Below are 17636 nucleotides of genomic sequence, written 5' to 3' on the forward strand. Positions count from 1 at the left end.
GTATGTTACAATTTACAAGTTAGCTACAGCTGCTGATTGTGTTTGCTGACCAGTAATGCCATGATTTTTTGGCACTGTGATTATTAAATAATTTGAATATAAATATCTTGAAAGCTCTCACTTTGTACAAGCAGCATTTGGGAAATGTAACACTTGCACTTCCCACATCCCATTTTCGCTCTACTGCGTGTTAATTATGATGCTACATTGGCATTCTGTTCAGTAACTTGCTTCCAGCTTAGCATAACATAGTTAATTTGCCTACATTCTAAAGCCCCTGATAATAGTAATAAACTCCTAGAGTTCATGTGCAGGAAAGGGCAGTACTTCTGACTTTTATGTATGTTCTCTAGGTTTTGGGCTTCTGACTTTAGTGTCAATAAACTGGTCTCAGTGCTGAAAACTTCATGGTTCAAAGTACGAATACATTCTGGTCGTATTCAAAACTAAGGCAAAAATGTTTTAGTTGAAGCTTTTGCCTTGAAAGCTCTTCGAGAGCCCAAGCTCTTGAGATGGTGCACTGTTTGATGTTGGTTGGTGCGTTTCAGGTATACATACGGAAAGCCAGTGAAGGGAACTGTAACAGTTACCTGCCTGCCTGTCTCTTACTGGAAAAACAAGAGGAACATAACAAAAACATTGGAGGTGAGTCTTTTCTTAGTAGTGTTGCAGACTCTAAGGCTGTGGCTGCATTTGTAGGTTAAGTATGCTTGGGACCATTCTCAAGTGCTGAGTTCTGCTGGCATAGTCTCTGGAGTGACTTGCATGAATAGCATTATACTCTCTTTATTTTCTAGTACAAAGTGGCTACATTCAGACTGGCTGTAGGGAATGATAGTTGGCCGCTGTAGTCCCTTGAACTGTGCCTGGAAGTTATTTTGGAGAGCACTCACAGGCCCAAGTAGAAAAACATTCCTGAAGCCCTTGTAGCAGTGTAGGTGACGGAAGGCCAGTGCCCAGGAATGTTTTCTGGTGCCACGTGTGCCGTTGCACACTCAACCATGCATTATAGGGCCAGAAGAGACCACTGCAATTGTCCAGGTGGGACTCTAGTATGGCAGAGACTAAAGCATTTTGCTTACTAATTACCTAGTAATTGTATTGGAGTTGCTATGCTAGAGATGAGCTGGAGCATGACGTGTAAGAATATGTACAGTTTTGATATGAAGACTTAAAAGTGCTGAGAGATTCACGGCATCCTTCTGCAAAATTTAATTTTAAGCTGTGGAGTACGTTAAAAACAGCTTCAGCTAAATAGTGTCTGTCGTTTCCGGCTCACTTCAGGCCTTCAGCAGCACTTAGCCTACAGAAACTGAGCTCTGGGAATTTGGGTAGAGTATATCCTCCCTCAGGCACCGTCCTCTTCATTGTCTTTTTCTGTAAAGCATAGACACTAGTGCTTTGGCAATGTAGAAGTGTATAATTTTATTTATATGTACACATTTTTTTCCACATTGTAGATAAATGGATCTGTGAATGTTACTTGTAACAAACTTTTGTTGAAAGACTTGAATGATGATCAGTCGTGGCACCGTGGTGATGACGATTACACAGAGCCAATAGAAATTATCGCTGTGGTCACTGAGACACTCACAGGTATGTTGTTGCATGAGGTCTTCCAAGAGAAATCCAAAGAGCAGATCATGCTGGAAGAGCTTAGTGGTATGCAGAGGGGCTTAGAAGTACTAGCGAAGTATCGTGTGCTGAAGGGAATATGAACCTGTCACATCCAAATATATTATCTGAACTGTTTCTTGCCTAGATATTAAATAGTTTAACCAGCCGTTAATTCAGCTGAATACAGTTCTGTGCTATATGATTTATTAAGGAACCAAAGGATTCGTTCAAATGGGGGCTTAAAGCCAATGACTGATCACTTTTGATGAGAAGAGCAGGCACTATGGATTACTAGCATTAGGTTGTCTTACAAACTTGAGTTTAGACATAAACTTATGTTACTTGTTTGCTTGTAAACCACATCAGTAGAAAGAGTTCTCTGGCCATGTGTTGCCCACTGTCTTTCTAACCCTCTTCTAGAAAGCCTGATTTGCAAACTGAGCTATCTTGTGAGCTCCTGTTATGTTGCATCTTGCATATTAGAAGAAAAAAATTGTAAAAAACTTCCACCTGTTCCAGAAAGTCAGTTTTGTTACAGACTTCCTGTAGAAAGCTCAGTAAGGTGATATTGACTGATTTGAGATTCTTAAGATCCTTCCTTTTGTCATTCTGAAATAGTATGGATGAATTATGGCATGGCGTGGTCTGGCTTATTTATTATCATGGGTGATAGTACCAGTATGTATATCACCTTTGCATTGGTTCTTAGCTGGAAGGGTAGAGAGCAATAAGAGAGGAAACAGTGAAAAAAATGATAGAATTATCTAGATATCATTGACAATAAATGATATTGCTGCTAAAGGAACATGTATGTTATAAACTTGTCTAAATGCATACAATTATTCAACAGGAATCTCCCAAAATTCAAGTACCGTCATATTTCCAAAACAAAGTGACTATTTTATTGAATTTGTGGACTATTCTAGAGTTATTAAACCTTCTCTGAATTTCATCGCTACTGTAAGTTCTTTTGATTCGTTATGATTTGTACATAAACAAGTGTGACTCTTTCTTCTTCATTTTTGCTTAGATACCAAAATTTGCCTCAGACTTTTAAATGTAATTTGCAATTTTGTTCTCAAATTACCTCCTTTTCATGATACATATCAGGAAATACTAAGCTGAGAGGTATTTGCTCTAGCAAAGGATAAAAGAACAGGGAATGATGTAGTGTTTAGCAGGATATATTTAAATGTAGCTTGTTGGAATTCATAAGAGAAATCTTTTCAGTTTCTAGCTGGTGTTTTCCATTAGTTGGCTGTGTTTTACTAGTTATTCAGTCCCAACTCTCCTAATATTTGTATATAAAATGTATATATATATTTATAAATGTGAATTATATATACATATATATATTAAAAACCTAACCAGTTGTTACAAAATTAAGTAACACTTGTAAAACCACATTGCTCTGAAATGAAAGTGCCTCTTCTTTGCATTCTGTTCTGTTTTTTTCACACCATCTACAGTCCTTTCAGAAGTATTTCATATTCTTCATGCTCTCCTGGTCTGTGTTCAGCATTTCTCCATTTAACAGAGGTTGCATATTGCATCACTGCGTTTTGCTTGAAGAGGGGAATAGACTTCATAGTTCTTGAAGACAACCAGAGCCTTTGCTATGTAGAAATTAACCCTAAATACCAATAAAATGGGCTGAATATGCACTTTTGGAAGAGATTGACTCAAGCTCTAACTTTCTGCTGGCTTGGGCCTTTGGTTTTAGTGCTTTTCATTTTCCTTGCCAGCAACCTAGCTTGACTTCAGCTCTGACCTGCTTCTTCCTCCTCTGAAGATGAGCTGAGTGAGAGGGAGCTGAGGCATTTAGCAATGCTGCAGCTAGCAGAGAAGGAGATATTAACAATGCTCCCAAAGGAGCATGGAGGAACAGCTGCTGCTGTTACTAAGAGGTGAAGGTCTGTGTGCTGTACAGAGGATAGGAAAATACTTGCAGAGGAGGAGAGGTAATGGGGTGACAGACCTTTAAAATGAAAAAGAAAAGGGAAATATTAGTGTTTTTAAATGTAGAGGTTGTAGAGGTTATTAGAGGTTATTAGTGTTTTTAAATGTAGAGGTTGAATTTTTGGAGTATAAAATACAGAGAGAGAATGGTTTTACTATGGGTGAGAATCTGCTTGCTCATGGGAATAAGGGTTGATACAAGCTGTAGTGCTGACTGATGGAAGTTGGAGTGAAGAATTTATGGTTTGTGTCAATTTTGGGCCTGTTCTCAGTCTTTTCTTTAATTCTTTTGGCGAATCCATAAAGGCATCCGACTCAGTATCATCTCTGTGTGTCTGATGTGTTCTCCTGCACATGATGTAATATTAGGTTATCCTTTGATAAAATTAAGTATTCAGGTAGTAGGTTAGATATAGATATTTTTCTCTATAGACAAGGACTTTAAGAAGAAGAGTTGTAATTCAGAGAGCTGAAAGGCAAAGCAGGTCACCTTTCCTGTTTCACCTGTGGGTTTGTTTTTTTTTAAAACTCAGTGGAATTATGAATAATTTTGGTTTTGGCTGACTTGCCTACCTGCAGTGCTCTCAAGGGAGTAAAATAAAGTTGCTGATGTGTGACGAATATGAGAATGCCCTTGGTGGTTTTTTTTTTGGATGATGATGTAAGTGCAAATTCATTGTTAGATGTTGCATGTTGTGGATTTTAGTCTTACCCTGTTTGATGGACATTTTTTCTTTTTGTTTTTAGCTAAAGGTGACACGTTCTGATAGCAACCAGCTGACAAGTGAAGAGAGACAAAATCTTGTCACAATCACTGCACAACAGTCAGACTCGTTTTCTCACCATTCTTCACTTTCTCACCTTGAGAACGAGGCAACAGAGGAGAGAAATAAGACAGTCCATGTCCTGAACTACACAGTCCCAGAAAATGGAATTGTTGATATTGAGTTTCCAATCTTATCTAATACAAAAACTCTGAGAGTTCAGGTATTGCTTTGTAATACGATGTTTTGAAATAGCAACACACTGAACTGAGCAGGCTGTGATTAGTGGTATGCTGTTCCTGCCATGTGCACCAGCCTATATGCCATCTGCTATCATATTCCTTACTTATTCTTGTTAGAGATGGACTCTGTCTAAATGTGATCTAAATAAGTGCACCAAGGTAGCAAGGGAAAAAAGAAACAGATACCCAAAGCAAGAAGTGGTCCTGTATTGCCATTACGGGTACCATGCTGTTATACACAGCAACATATATGTGAACATAGAGATTTTGCTGTTATTAAGAGCTTTGTTTTACATTGTTTCACAGGCAGAGTTCCTCAACAGTAGAACTGACATAGGAGTTTATGATGTTTTCAGCTCCCCCACAGAAACTTATCTCCAGGTTAAAACAAAGAGCCAGGATATAAAGGTACAGTCTGAGACAAAACTTTCTAAGATAAAAACAATTCAAGTTACTCATCATGTTTCCATACTCATCTGTATCAATCACATTCTTTTCCTAGGCTGGGAGACCTTTTGAGCTGAATATTGCAAGCAACAAACCAATAAGAGAATTCCATTATCTGGTAAGTTACTGGTTTTACCTATGTGGACAATCCAAGATGACTTTTACCAACTTGAGAAACATTCAAGTGGAATGTGATTGAACACTAGAAAGACTCAGCCTTTTTTTTTTTTTAATTGCGCTTTGTGAAAGAGTTGGTCCAAACTTTTCTTTTGCACTGGGATGGCCCTTTTAAAAAAGAGAGCCCCATTTTGCTACCTGGCAGAAACGCCTGTGGCTCTCTCTGAGGAGATGCTCTCTGGGAGAAGTGCATCTTTAGTTTGGGTGTTGGGTTACATCTACTTGTGCGTATGTGGGGCAAGGTGGAGCTGTGCAAGTTGTGCTGTCTCTTCCTGCACAGAGAACCTGCGGTGGGAGGAGTAGGGGTGTCTGGGAGAAGCCCAAGCTAGGGCTCGGCAGCACATCCTGTGGATGTAGGGAGAAGCAGGGGACTTGTTTGCAGGTGTGGGGCTGACAGGGCTCAGCCTGCAGGCACAGGGCCAAGAGAAGACCTGCCTGCTGAGAAATGAGTGGTCCAGTGGGAAGGGTGCAGTGTTAACAAGGGAACTTCACGGAGATGCATTTTAAAAATAAATGGCTTGGTTAAATGGCTCAGCTGCTGAACTATATCTTACAGTATCCAGATGGAAGGGTTAATTACACCATCAGCAGTCTCCCATCCCGTCCTTAATACATGCGTGACTTGTGCACAGTCTATGCCATCATTATTACAATGACTGCAGTTCTTTATTTTTCAGAGGCCTTAGTAGCAAGGTGAATAAGGAAGACCTTAAGACAATATGAAATGCAGGCATTCTTTTTTATTTTCTAAAGTAGGAAAGGTCTCTAGAAGATTTTAAAGCATGAAGTTTGGAGGCATACCTTTTGTTTTAGAAATAATATTAATGTCTGATCTGTTACTTGGTTGTCTGAGGCAAGAGATTTGCAAACTTTCTTTAGCTTTTAAATGAAAATGAAGGTGGTTTTGAGGCATCCCCAAGATAGTTTTCCCAACCAAGTTAAATAGTTAAATGGTGTAAATTAAATAGTTTTTTGAAAACACTAGTCAAAAAGGTGGAAAATTACAACCCTCACCCACATATCAGTGTTTGTGTTTATATATCTGTCTGTAAAATCTATGAATTTATAATTTCTACCACATTTCTGTATACACTTCTATTGTTTGGTTCAAATAATGTCTTTCTTAGTTACATTTTAGTTATTTGTTGTCTCACTATAAAGTTATTTGTTGTCTCACTAGGTAGAACTAGATATGGAGGTGAAAAAGAGCTATTTAAGCTGAAGAAATTTTGTCAGACCAAATAGGCATAAGCTGGCCTTATTAGTTTTTAGCCATTGGAGGGAAGAGGTTACAGTCAAAGTGGTTGGGGGGGGGAAATCAATTTGGTAAGCCAAGGGAAGCAATGAGGTCCATACAGTCAAAGGCAGGGAACTGCCCTTCATGGCTCTGTCTTCATTCCTAAGTGTTATGGTCTAGTAGGAGCAGGTTTCGAGTGAAAAGCTGAAGCTATGGGCCTGATGTCTGCACTGCAGATGTTCTGAGGTAGGCTGTAAGGTAAACTGAATGCCTGTTCTTGTCTGCGGTATGTTAGTGGGCCTAAATTCACACTCTCCAAGTTAAAATCAAAATGTAGCAAGTAGGGGTTCTTGGAAGATTTGCATCAAAACTATATTCCTGATCCAAACTCAAATGTTGCTGTAGATGACCTGCATGATCCAGTTGTATTACTGTTGCATTTTTATGTTCTTGTAGCACATAATATGCTGTGCAGTCATTGTTATAGTTCACTATTGTCTGTAGTGATAGGGGAATTAAGGCATGGAAAAAGTTATTTCTAATATTTAAATATTACATTACCCCCTCATTCCATACCAAGTCTTGTAGAACTAGTCAATCAAGTGTTAGAAAAAATCACAGCTATATACCTCTTCTTTTAACAGCTATTTGTAGAAGGAATTGCAGAGCTTGTGACATACTGAGATGCCAACAGATGAAGTGTTTAATTTTTCCCTTTCAGGTGTTATCTAAGGAACAAATTATGGCTTCTGGCACAATGGCTGCAAAAACATTCAGTTTAACAGCAGAAAATTCCTGGGCTCCTTTGGCATGCATACTTGTATTCTATGTTGATGAGCTTGGAGCAGTTGTGAATGATGCTCTTACTATCCCTGTTCAGCCTGTTTTGGACAACAAGGTAAGCTATCCTGAACCTGAGCCTGAGACCATGTTTCTGTCTTTGTTGCATGGTAACCAGTAGTTCAGATCGCAAGATTGTAAATGTGTATCCTCTTTGTGGATCTAATCTGAGGTTTGTGCAAGTCTTTGGAAAGACTTTTAATCATGCCAGTACAGTTAGGGCCCAGCTATAAATGTAGGGCTATTTCGTATCTGTGTAAATTTCTAGTAGCCCTACATATTCCCCGTAAACAGACAGACATCTCCTCTTGCTTTTAATAGTTTGGCCAATCACTGAGCCAAAGACTGCTCTGGACAATACAGTGGAAAGATACTAAGTCCTTGAAGTGTGGAATTGCAAACATTTACAAAGACCTTCCTCTAGCCAAGTGGTGGTCACATTGTACATGGTGCGACCACAGGGAGCCATGCACACAGCAGCGTCTCTGAGGAGACCTTGCAAAAAGATCTTCCTTCTGCAAGCTGAGAGTCCTCCTAGTTTTCCTTGTGGAAGCACAGAGGCAGCCTTTTTGGCAGTATCATTAGTGAATGTGGCCAATGTTTACTGGGACTGTGCACACTTCAACTCAAAAAAGCTTGAAGATTGAGAAAACAACTATAGGCAGAAATGAATCGATTTTCCAGCTTACTTACCAGGATGAGATTTGGTCCTTTCGGCTAATAAAAGCCTCACTGTGACTTTTTACAGGTGAGACCAACCAAGGACTCACAATGGGTTCAAATTCTTCCTACCCATGGAAATTTAACACTTATAATCATAGATCAGTGGCAACACTGTTCGTTTTATTCCTGTGTGCAAAATGGTTGCCTGTTACATACTCTTCGTGACTCATCCATGTTTAGGATCTGACTGTTGTTATCACACAGAATAAGGAGGTGGAGAGGCAAGATAGCAAAGGATCAGCAGACACACACTTGTACATTAAGCTTATTATGCACCAGTGTCCAAAAATGTAAATAAACAGAAAACAGGTAAGATAATTTAGTTGAAACTTGGGAGTTTTAGGATAGAGACAGGAAGATATTTCTAGTGGGAAAGCATAACTGTTTGGTTCAGCCTTCTGGAAACAAATAGAAAGCTTCCCACTGATTGCAGCATTCACAAATGATTGCAGTATATTTTGCAGCAATGATGTAAAGCCTGACCTTGAAAATGCCAGTTCAATTAAATGTAGTTTATAGATGAAAAATACTGTCATAGTGTACATAGAGAGGATGAAAAATTGAGAAGATAAATTACAAGAATTTAGCATTTGCTATGAAGACTAGCTAGTGAAAAATGTCAGACAGGGAAAGAGCTGATCTCAAAGGGTTCAAAATTTCAAGTTCTTTCCATTCCTTCACTGGAGCACTAGCCACTGAAATTAATTTCATACTGTGGAAACTTACCTTCATTGTAATCTTTGTAGCTATGCCTGGCATCTTGTTTCTGTAAATGAACTGGTAAAGTCAAACACACAGAGCTGCAGTGCCTCAGTGTGCTTTAAGCAGAAGCAAACCATTTTTCTGCATGAATCAGTCGGATGTCCATTTACAGTGCATCACATGCTGCTGATTGCATTTATGTTGCTAGCATTGGCATGTTTGCTGTTCCTCTGTAATTTTTGTACTGAATGTACATGGAAGATATTCTTGCACAGATTATCAGAGAAAAGATATGACTGGGCTGTAGATTCAGATATCCAAATATGAATTTATATGTCGGATCAGGATTCAGTTGCTGAAGTGTAGGCATTTAGTATCCTCCTAAAGGCCACATGGTGTTTAAGATACTCAAATACCTACTGGTCCCAGGCCAATATCCTTGAATACCCAATACCTTGAACACCCAATACCTTGAACACCCAGTGTCTTGAACACAGGTCCTGTGGAGACCTATCCGCTTCTGGGGAGGGAGCGAAGGGCCGGACTGTGCTGTGGGACATCTCAAATGGTCATATGAATGACACTTCCTCTCTTCACTACCCTCTAGGAAGGCATACTGATGCTGTGTTAGCCTCTTCATGTCCTCATTCCTTGCACATGCATCCACTATATAAATCCCTTTTTCCATGTTGATGTCACTGTGGAACACTTCATTGGAATCTTTCAGGGATGGAGTTTTTCCCAAAAATACCTTTCCTGAAATGCATTACATGCTGTGTTGTATGTACATTGATAGAAAGAGAGAAGTAATTTCATTTACTGCCCTTAGTTGTAGAGACCAGTGTATTGTTGTAGCTCAAGAGATTGCTACTTACATTCTAAGAGTTGTTTGAAATGACTGTGGATCCTGTCCTGCCCAGGGAACTGATCAGCTGCAAGATCAAGAGAGCAGAAGGAATGCCGTGGTAGTTTTTCAAAGGTCCTAGGAAATGCAAATCAGCTATAACTATTAATGATAGACAACTAAGAAAATGCTTCCTTAGAGTTGTTAGCTGACTGTAAATATCAGTTATAATTTAAGCCAGTGTCACTTTTTTTTACTTTTTTTTTTAGATTAAAATTTCGTGGAGCAAAGATAAGGTCAAGCCATCTGACAAAGTCTCTCTCAAAATCAGTACAACAGACCCAGGATCAGTAATTGGACTTGCAGTTGTTGATAAAAGTACAAAGCTCCTAGGAGAAAGTAGTGACATAACAGAAGATTCCGTGAGTATATGGCGAAAAAAGGTTTTCATAATTGCGTGCGTGAAAGATGTATGTTTTTGTAAATATTACAACTTATATGCCGAATGAGTAATGTTCTTTGGGCATAATTTGTATTTCTTAATTCTGCAGTTTTTTTTCCCCACTTCTGCAAGTAGCTTATCTACATGAGCAGAAAAGACTCTAAGGTAGAAAAGACTCTAAGGCTTACAAGGTGATAGGCCCAGCATTTCTAATTCAAACTAATACTTAATTTGGTTTCCATTCAAGAAACTGCTCAGTTAACACTTGACAGTTTATTCTTTTGGGGAAGACGAAAAAAGTTACAGAAACTCCCCATGATTTGTGCATTGTGCTCTTTAATAATGTGCAACATAAAATAATAAAAATAATTTTATTTTTTGAGGAATGAAATTAATTATTCGTCTGTTTGAATTTCCTTTACTTGCAGAAGCTCTGGTGCACCTACAAGCTGAAAGAGTTCATTTATCATTCCTAAAGTGCCCAGGTGACATATTAGCCTAAGTGCTATAAAGTATCAGTGGGCTGTAGGGTCCTATTATAGGTTTATGTAATCTCAGTCACTCATCTGTTAATTATGAAATTAATGCAGCCTAATCCCATTCATCTCATCATGGATTCTTTTCTCTTTTATGTGAGACTTAACAGAGCTACTGCTTGAGGTACAGCTCCATAAATTAGCATCTGTAACAGTGAAAATTCTGGAAAAAAATGTGAGTTTGCATTTACTGTTTGGGTGATGCTTTTTTTTTTTTTTTGTCCTAGGTATTTCATGAACTCAACTTATACAACACCGCACAGTATTTCCCCTGATCAGAGGTTCTTTTGGTGTCTTTCAGGTACCTTTTTCATTTTTTAGATGCTGTTTTTCTGGGTGTGGCAGGGTTCTGCTTTGTGGTTTGGACATCTCTTACTAGAAGAAAAGGCTGTCAATGCCCCTTTTAAAGCTTGGGACGGTAGACAACAGTCTACAGCTTTTGTCGCTTAAATAGATTTTGAATTGTAAATTTATCAACATGTAAATACCATGAATGCAAAGAAATATGTTTATACTTCCATAAATATGGCTTGCATTATGCTTGATAATGTCTTCCTTTTAAAAAGTTTTCTGTTATTAAGGCAATATTCAGATAGTCTGAGTTTTGTTGGTTCCTGTGCGTTACTTGCTTTGGGTCTATAATTGCTTTATTATGGTGACTCTATTTTCTTAAAAAGAAAATAGGACGAGCATTGCTGATGTCCTGAATGTCCTATATTGAGATATATTGTATAAATTTTATCCAGAAATGCAGCCTTTGGGTATCAACTGATGCAATTCTTGAGGAGGATAAAGACCATTTTTTTTGTAAGTAATAAAAATAAATGTAACCAAATCTAATTTATTGAGTGGGAAAGGAAATTCATGGGTTAGGGCCCCTGTTAGGTTGTCTTACTGTAGTATACATGCAGGCTGCATCCAGCCTTGCAAACCATTACTGGTTTAAAACATGCAAAATTCATATAGTTACTATTTTTAGAACTTGGTATTTGCTGCTGTCCTGAGTGATCCTACTCATCAAGGGGCTGAGGGTAAATGGAGTTTTTCATTGTCGTTCCAGTTGATATACATGGCAGTGGTTTGTCATTTTATTATATGTAGCCATATTATGTCAGTTGCAGAAGGAGTCTGGAGGGGCCATGTTGAAACTTTATGTTCTTGTGAAACTTCTTTTATTAAACAAAACTAAATTTAAAAAAAAGACAAAAAAATAGTTCCTGATGTCATGGAGTAGTGTTAACATATGTAATAAAGCTGTAAATTATACTGCAAGCACTTTTTTTTTTTTTTTAAGCATAGACATTTGTAGGTAGGACAATACCTTTTGTTTTGTAGATGATGGAATGATACCCATAGAGGATGGTTTTGGTGATGATATGCCGGTAGCTAGAGATGGACCTCTTGATTTCAGCACTCCCTATGTGAGGACACATTTTCCGGAGACTTGGCTTTGGATCGATACCAAAACTAGGTATAAAATTAGAAGTAAAAGGAAACTTACTTACTCTTGCTGTTGTTATTCTGTAGGTTTTAGTATTTTGCATTGGTGCTGAAAAATATTGCTTAAAAATGTGGTATTATTTATATTCTACTACCATCTAGAGGCCACAAGTGAGATTGGAGGCCCACCAAATGAGGCATTTCGCAACAGGACAATTCTTGGCAGAATGCCTTACAGTTTCAATAGAAAGTAGATGAAAATCCTAGAGACAAAAGGAATTATCTTCCTTTTACAGATGGAGAGCTAACTCACAGGGAGACTCAATGTTCTTCTCTACAGTACATGAGAAGACTGTGACCCAGAAGCTGACATCTGTTCTTGTCTGTACCTAGTTCAAGGAGCAGTTCAAACTATCAAAGGGATGGTGAAATCCGACCTGTGTTGTGAAGCACAAATGTTGTATTCCTTCACGTCTAAGAAGTTAGGGAAACAGCTATCACTGGGGATTGTTGGAGTTGGACTCGATGATCCTTATGGGTCCCTTCCAACTCAGGATATTCTATGATTCTATGATTGTTTTACGAAATCTGTAAAATTTGATTAAACGTAATGTGATTAAATGTAATTCCCTTCAATTTATGAAATTTAAAATAATTTAAACGTTTTAATCATTTTGATCCCATCACAAATATTTCTAAATGATTAGGAAAAGGAAAGCAGATAATCAACAGCTTTTCCTGCCAAGGGTTTAGGGTTTATTTTTAATGTTTTTTAAACATTCATGTTTTCTTACTCATGTCTGTAAATGGATGCTTTTGAAAATCAGCTATGTCCTTCTGTCATCAGATCTGATGCGGATACCACAATGGAAGTCACTGTGCCTGATACCATCACGTCCTGGGTAGCCAGTGCTTTTGTGCTTTCTGAAAACAGCGGGCTTGGAGTGACAACTGCTCCAGTAGAGGTACCGCAGCACTCAACAGTTCTACTTTAAATGCCGTTAACACTGTAGGTTACTAATTGGAAACTGCGTTTTAGTTCTAACAGCAGCTGTCTCTTTGTACTAAAGAAGTGATTGCATGCGTATTCAAACTGTAAAGAAAACATCATAGTGAAGTCATATATGATACTCTGTCTGCCTTCCCTTCATGCTCATATGAATAACAGACATTACACAGATACTTGGGTGCTCATTCTTGTTGGAGTGGTTGTTTTGTTAGAGCACTTTCAGGATGTGTGCGCTTCAGAGCTTTTGTACATGACATGGTAAGGGGAGAATGACTCCCTGAGGACAGCATATTTCCATTTTCCATAATTTCTCTGCACAGGAATCATGCTACTTCATGCAGGTAAGTTTACACAGACTAGCTGGAAAAAGGTGGCTGGGGTAGGAGAAGCATGTTGTCTGCTGGAAAGATCATGCCACAATTCTTCTGTTGTAGAGCTTACCCCAGGAGGGAGAACAGGACAATTGCTTAAAGACTAAATTCTGGCATCACTTTCACTTACCTGTCAAAACCAGTCTTGGACTAAACATAGGAACTCCGTTTTTGGGTAATTTAGTGTGAGGAAGAGTGGACATGGAGATCAAGCACCAGGATGAGGTGCTTATTGCTGTCAAGTTCCTCTCTCTTGTGGCTCTTTTTGTACTTCTGAGTGTTCAAGGAGAGTTTAGCAATTTAAGCTAAAGTCAGCACTCCTTAATTTAAACCTCTAACCTGAGATTTCCGGTATCAAAATGCAGTAGTCTTAGGCTCACTTTATGCTAATGGAAACAGCTTCCTAGAGAAAGTGATTTTCACCTCTTTAAAATAGGAATTACTTTTTGATACTTCATTTAAGTAGTATTTTGTATGTATTGAATTCTCTGATTCTCTGAAGGTAGTTATCTCATTCCATTCGTTATGTAAAAATCCTAGAGAAACTGCATTCTTAACTGAGACATCTCCACGTAAGTGCATAAGGTTAGAAGGGTTGAAATTGTGCAGTACTGGGTCATAGATTTCCCACTTGATGCCAGGACTTAGCTTGGAGACAGCCCTTTACTCAGTGAAGTTCTCATGGCCTCGAATTCCTGGGGAGGGGCATCTTTCAGGATCCAAACCCAGATATAGACCCAGATTTTGTAGATGGCTGCTACACTAGACACAGATCATGTGCTTTGAACATCCTGACCAAAACTCCACTACAAAATTTGGAACCTGATCTGTATTTTGTGGCTGAGGCTCCTTTGAGACTGGAATCATGATTCTTGTTTCTTTCACTCAGCTTGGCAGAGGTGAGACAGAAAGAGGGATAGCTTTCTGATTCAAACTATATGAAAATATATACTTGGCCCCTCACCCTCAAATTTGAGAAAGCTGCAAGTAGAGCAGATGTTGAGATTATTCCTTAACTATAATCACCAACATGCACTGCTCAGTACTTCACCCTTGTTGGGATGTTTAGATTGTGCTTGGAGTTCCATATGGCTGAAACATGTTAATCAGTACCATACAGAGAGGCAAATAAAAGAAATGCATGAAAACTGTGATGGGGAAATAAATAATTCTGTGTGCTTAATGTCATTTCCTGCTTTACATCTTGTTTTTATATGACTTCTACTACATGGAGTGTTGATAATTTTATCTTATTGCATTTTATTGTAGGATACTGGGATATTTCAGAGTGTTAAAATTTAGTATTGCAAGAGGTTTAAAGGAAAAAAACAAAACAAAACAAAATCAAAGGAAATATGTACCTAGTGAAAACATTGAGTAAGAACTAAACAAAAATTCTCCATCAAAACTTTTCTAATTGTGAAAGACATTTTTGACACTGAAAACTTTAGTAAACAACTTCAAAATATTTTGGAATATTTGCTAGATAGAAAGAAGTCTGAGGGTTTTCTGGATCTGAAATTCAAAACAGAAGAATTTTTTTTTAATGAAAACCAAATTAAAACCATTTTTAGTTGACATTTCACTAATAAAAGATATCATGCCTCAGCCATTCCTATTGTACGGATGTTCATAAACAGTGAAATTTTGATCCCGTTCAGCTTGATGAGAACTTACCACTGCCTTCTTAGAGCCAAGACTTCATCCAAAAGCCTCTGTTAACAGATAAAAGCAACTGCTTGCTGGTAGATTTCTGCAGTTTTTCTTTTAATTAATAAAAGATGTATTTTTAGAAATATAATGTAGAACTCAGGCCAAGATTAATCTTACAAAATAATGTATTATACTAAGGCGTTGGTGAATTACAGAATTTGGGAGAATTAGTTATCTTGTGTTCCAACATGTATTTCTGTATTGACACGGACAAGGTGCCTCTGTCAGAATTTGCCATGTCAAAGCTGCCAGGAGTCCAGCAGCTCTCATCTGAATGGCATTGCAGAGTTCCAACAAAGGTGGCTATGAGCAGAAGCATCTTTGGTTTCTGTTTTAGCCCTGTACTAATACATTTTGTTAATTGTAGAGTATGAGTAAACATACTGTCATGTATTTAAAGATGAGACATTCTAATTAGAAGATATACTAAACAGTCATCTTCTCACTGGTATCCGATTGTAGGGACTCACTGTTTTGTGCTGATCTTGTTTTGCAGCTAGAAGCTTTTCAACCTTTCTTCATTTTCCTAAACCTTCCATACTCTGTCATCAGAGGAGAGCAGTTCATTTTGGAAGTGAATATCTTTAATTATTTGAAAGAAGAAGCTGAGGTAAAATAAGTCTTTCTGTATTTGAATGTTACCAGACACTGAGGGATGGTGGAGATCACATCTTTCTCTTTTGAGATCCTTAATGTTTTCTTCAGTAATCAGATTGTAAAGCTATTTCTCTATTTACCCCAAAAAAGGAGGCTTATGAAAGCAGTTCTTCAAAATTAACACCTGCTATTGCAAATGTTATTGTATTTTACAGGTTAATGTGGTCCTGGATGTGAGTGATGCTTTTGATATTATTTTAACATCCAATGAAGTAAATGCTACAGTAAATCAACAGTCTGTATTTGTACCAAGTGAAGATGGGAAAACTGTTCAATTCCCAATCAAGCCGAAACAGCTGGGAGAGATTCCCATCAAAGTGACAGCGATATCATCTGCTGCTTCTGATGCTATCATCCAGAAAGTTTTAGTAAAGGTAAACAGTTGTCAGCATGGCTTGTTCCAAGGATAAATTACTCCCTAAATAGATAACGGAGCGTTGCAAAAAGGCAAACTGATTTACTTCTCTGCCTCTCATTTTTTAAGGTTGGTTTCAGGTCAGGTGGATTTAAGTTAAAAGCACTTCTTTTAAAAAAATTCCTCCTTTAAAAATCTCCAGAACCTCTTTCAGGAATGAAAACATAGATCGTGTTCTACAACTGATCATGTGTCCAGTCCTTCTGAAAGCAAAGCAAAACCTGTTTTCACATTAGTGAATTCATGATGCTACAGTTAGCTTCATAACCTGTTGTGGACCAAGTGGTCCAAGAGTGGACCAAGTAACTGTATTATGGATAAATGCAATGAATTTCTTAGTGCACCTGGCTTTGTTCAAAGCCTGTTTTTTATGAACATTTCTGTATCGTGGTAGTGGTGGAAATGTAGCACCCAGATTTTCTGATAAACCAGAAGCTTTTGGATGAGACTTGCCTTACTTCTGACGTCCAACCATTTGAGTCATGTTAGTCTCCATTTCAGGAGAAGGCAATAGACACTTGTAATCTCATCCTAAATTAGCTACTAAAGATTATAGAGTCAGAGAAGTGTTGAGTTTAGAAAGGACTTCTGGAGATCAGGTAGTTCATCCTTCCTGCTCAGAGCAGGATCGACAACAGCAGCATGTTCAGGACCCTGTCAGTCAGGTTTTGAACATACCCAAGGACGGAGACTTCTCAGCCTGTCTGAGCAACTTGTTCTAGTGTTTGAGTACCCTTACAATGTTTTTAAAAAGATATTTTTTTATATTTGAATGGAATTTCCCTTATTTCAATTGTACCCATCGCCTCCTGTTCTGCCAGTGGGCATCACTGAGAAGAGTCTGTCTCTGTTTCTGAGAAGAGCCTGGCTGCATCTTCTTTGCTCCCTCCAATGAGGTGTTTATATACATTGTTGAGATTCTTCTTGAACCTTCTCTTCTCCAGACCGAGCAGTCCTAGCTCTCTCTGCCTCTCCTTGTATGACAGGTGCTCTAAGCATTTAATTGTTTTTGTGCCTCTTGGCTGGACTCACTCCAGTCTGTCCATGTTTCTTGTACTGCTGAGCCCACAACTAGACCCAGTACTCCAGATGTCTCACCAGTGCTGAGTGGAGGATCACCTTCCTCAACCTGCTGGCAGTGCTTTCACTGATGCATCACAGAATGCAGTTGGCTACCTTTGCCACAAGGTCCCTTTGCTGGCTCATGTTCAAGACTGCTTCTGGCCTTGTAATATGCTTGGTCATGGAGCTCCGTGCTTGGCATTGAGCTCACTGGAATCAAAAGATGCTTTCATTGATTTTGTAGGTGTATTTTTATAATTAACATGTGCTCTCTAGAAGCAAATAGTGGAGGCAAGTCTTTATTATAATAACTTTTCTGTTTCAGTTCAGACGGGCCAATAGCTCAGGTTCTTGACAGGTTAGGAAGCAGTGCAAAATATCTGACAGAGCTTTAGATGTCTCAGCACAGTAAGCATATAGTCCCAATCCAAAAAGCAGC

General features: G+C 38.4%; 1 protein-coding gene across 1 annotated transcript in view; it reads left to right on the top strand.

The window, feature by feature from the left end:
* Positions 1–17636, top strand: part of CD109 (CD109 molecule) — an 82390-nt gene that overhangs the window by 32096 nt on the left and 32658 nt on the right. Inside the window, 15 exon segments of the mRNA XM_035542938.1 lie at positions 549–645; positions 1461–1596; positions 2468–2577; positions 4324–4563; positions 4889–4990; positions 5085–5147; positions 7165–7341; positions 9822–9974; positions 10758–10800; positions 10803–10831; positions 11277–11337; positions 11866–12001; positions 12818–12935; positions 15560–15673; positions 15876–16094. Of these exon segments, the coding sequence (XP_035398831.1) occupies positions 549–645; positions 1461–1596; positions 2468–2577; positions 4324–4563; positions 4889–4990; positions 5085–5147; positions 7165–7341; positions 9822–9974; positions 10758–10800; positions 10803–10831; positions 11277–11337; positions 11866–12001; positions 12818–12935; positions 15560–15673; positions 15876–16094 (1798 nt within the window).

This window comes from Cygnus atratus, chromosome 3, assembly GCF_013377495.2.
Source record: "Cygnus atratus isolate AKBS03 ecotype Queensland, Australia chromosome 3, CAtr_DNAZoo_HiC_assembly, whole genome shotgun sequence".
Lineage (NCBI taxonomy): Eukaryota > Metazoa > Chordata > Aves > Anseriformes > Anatidae > Cygnus > Cygnus atratus.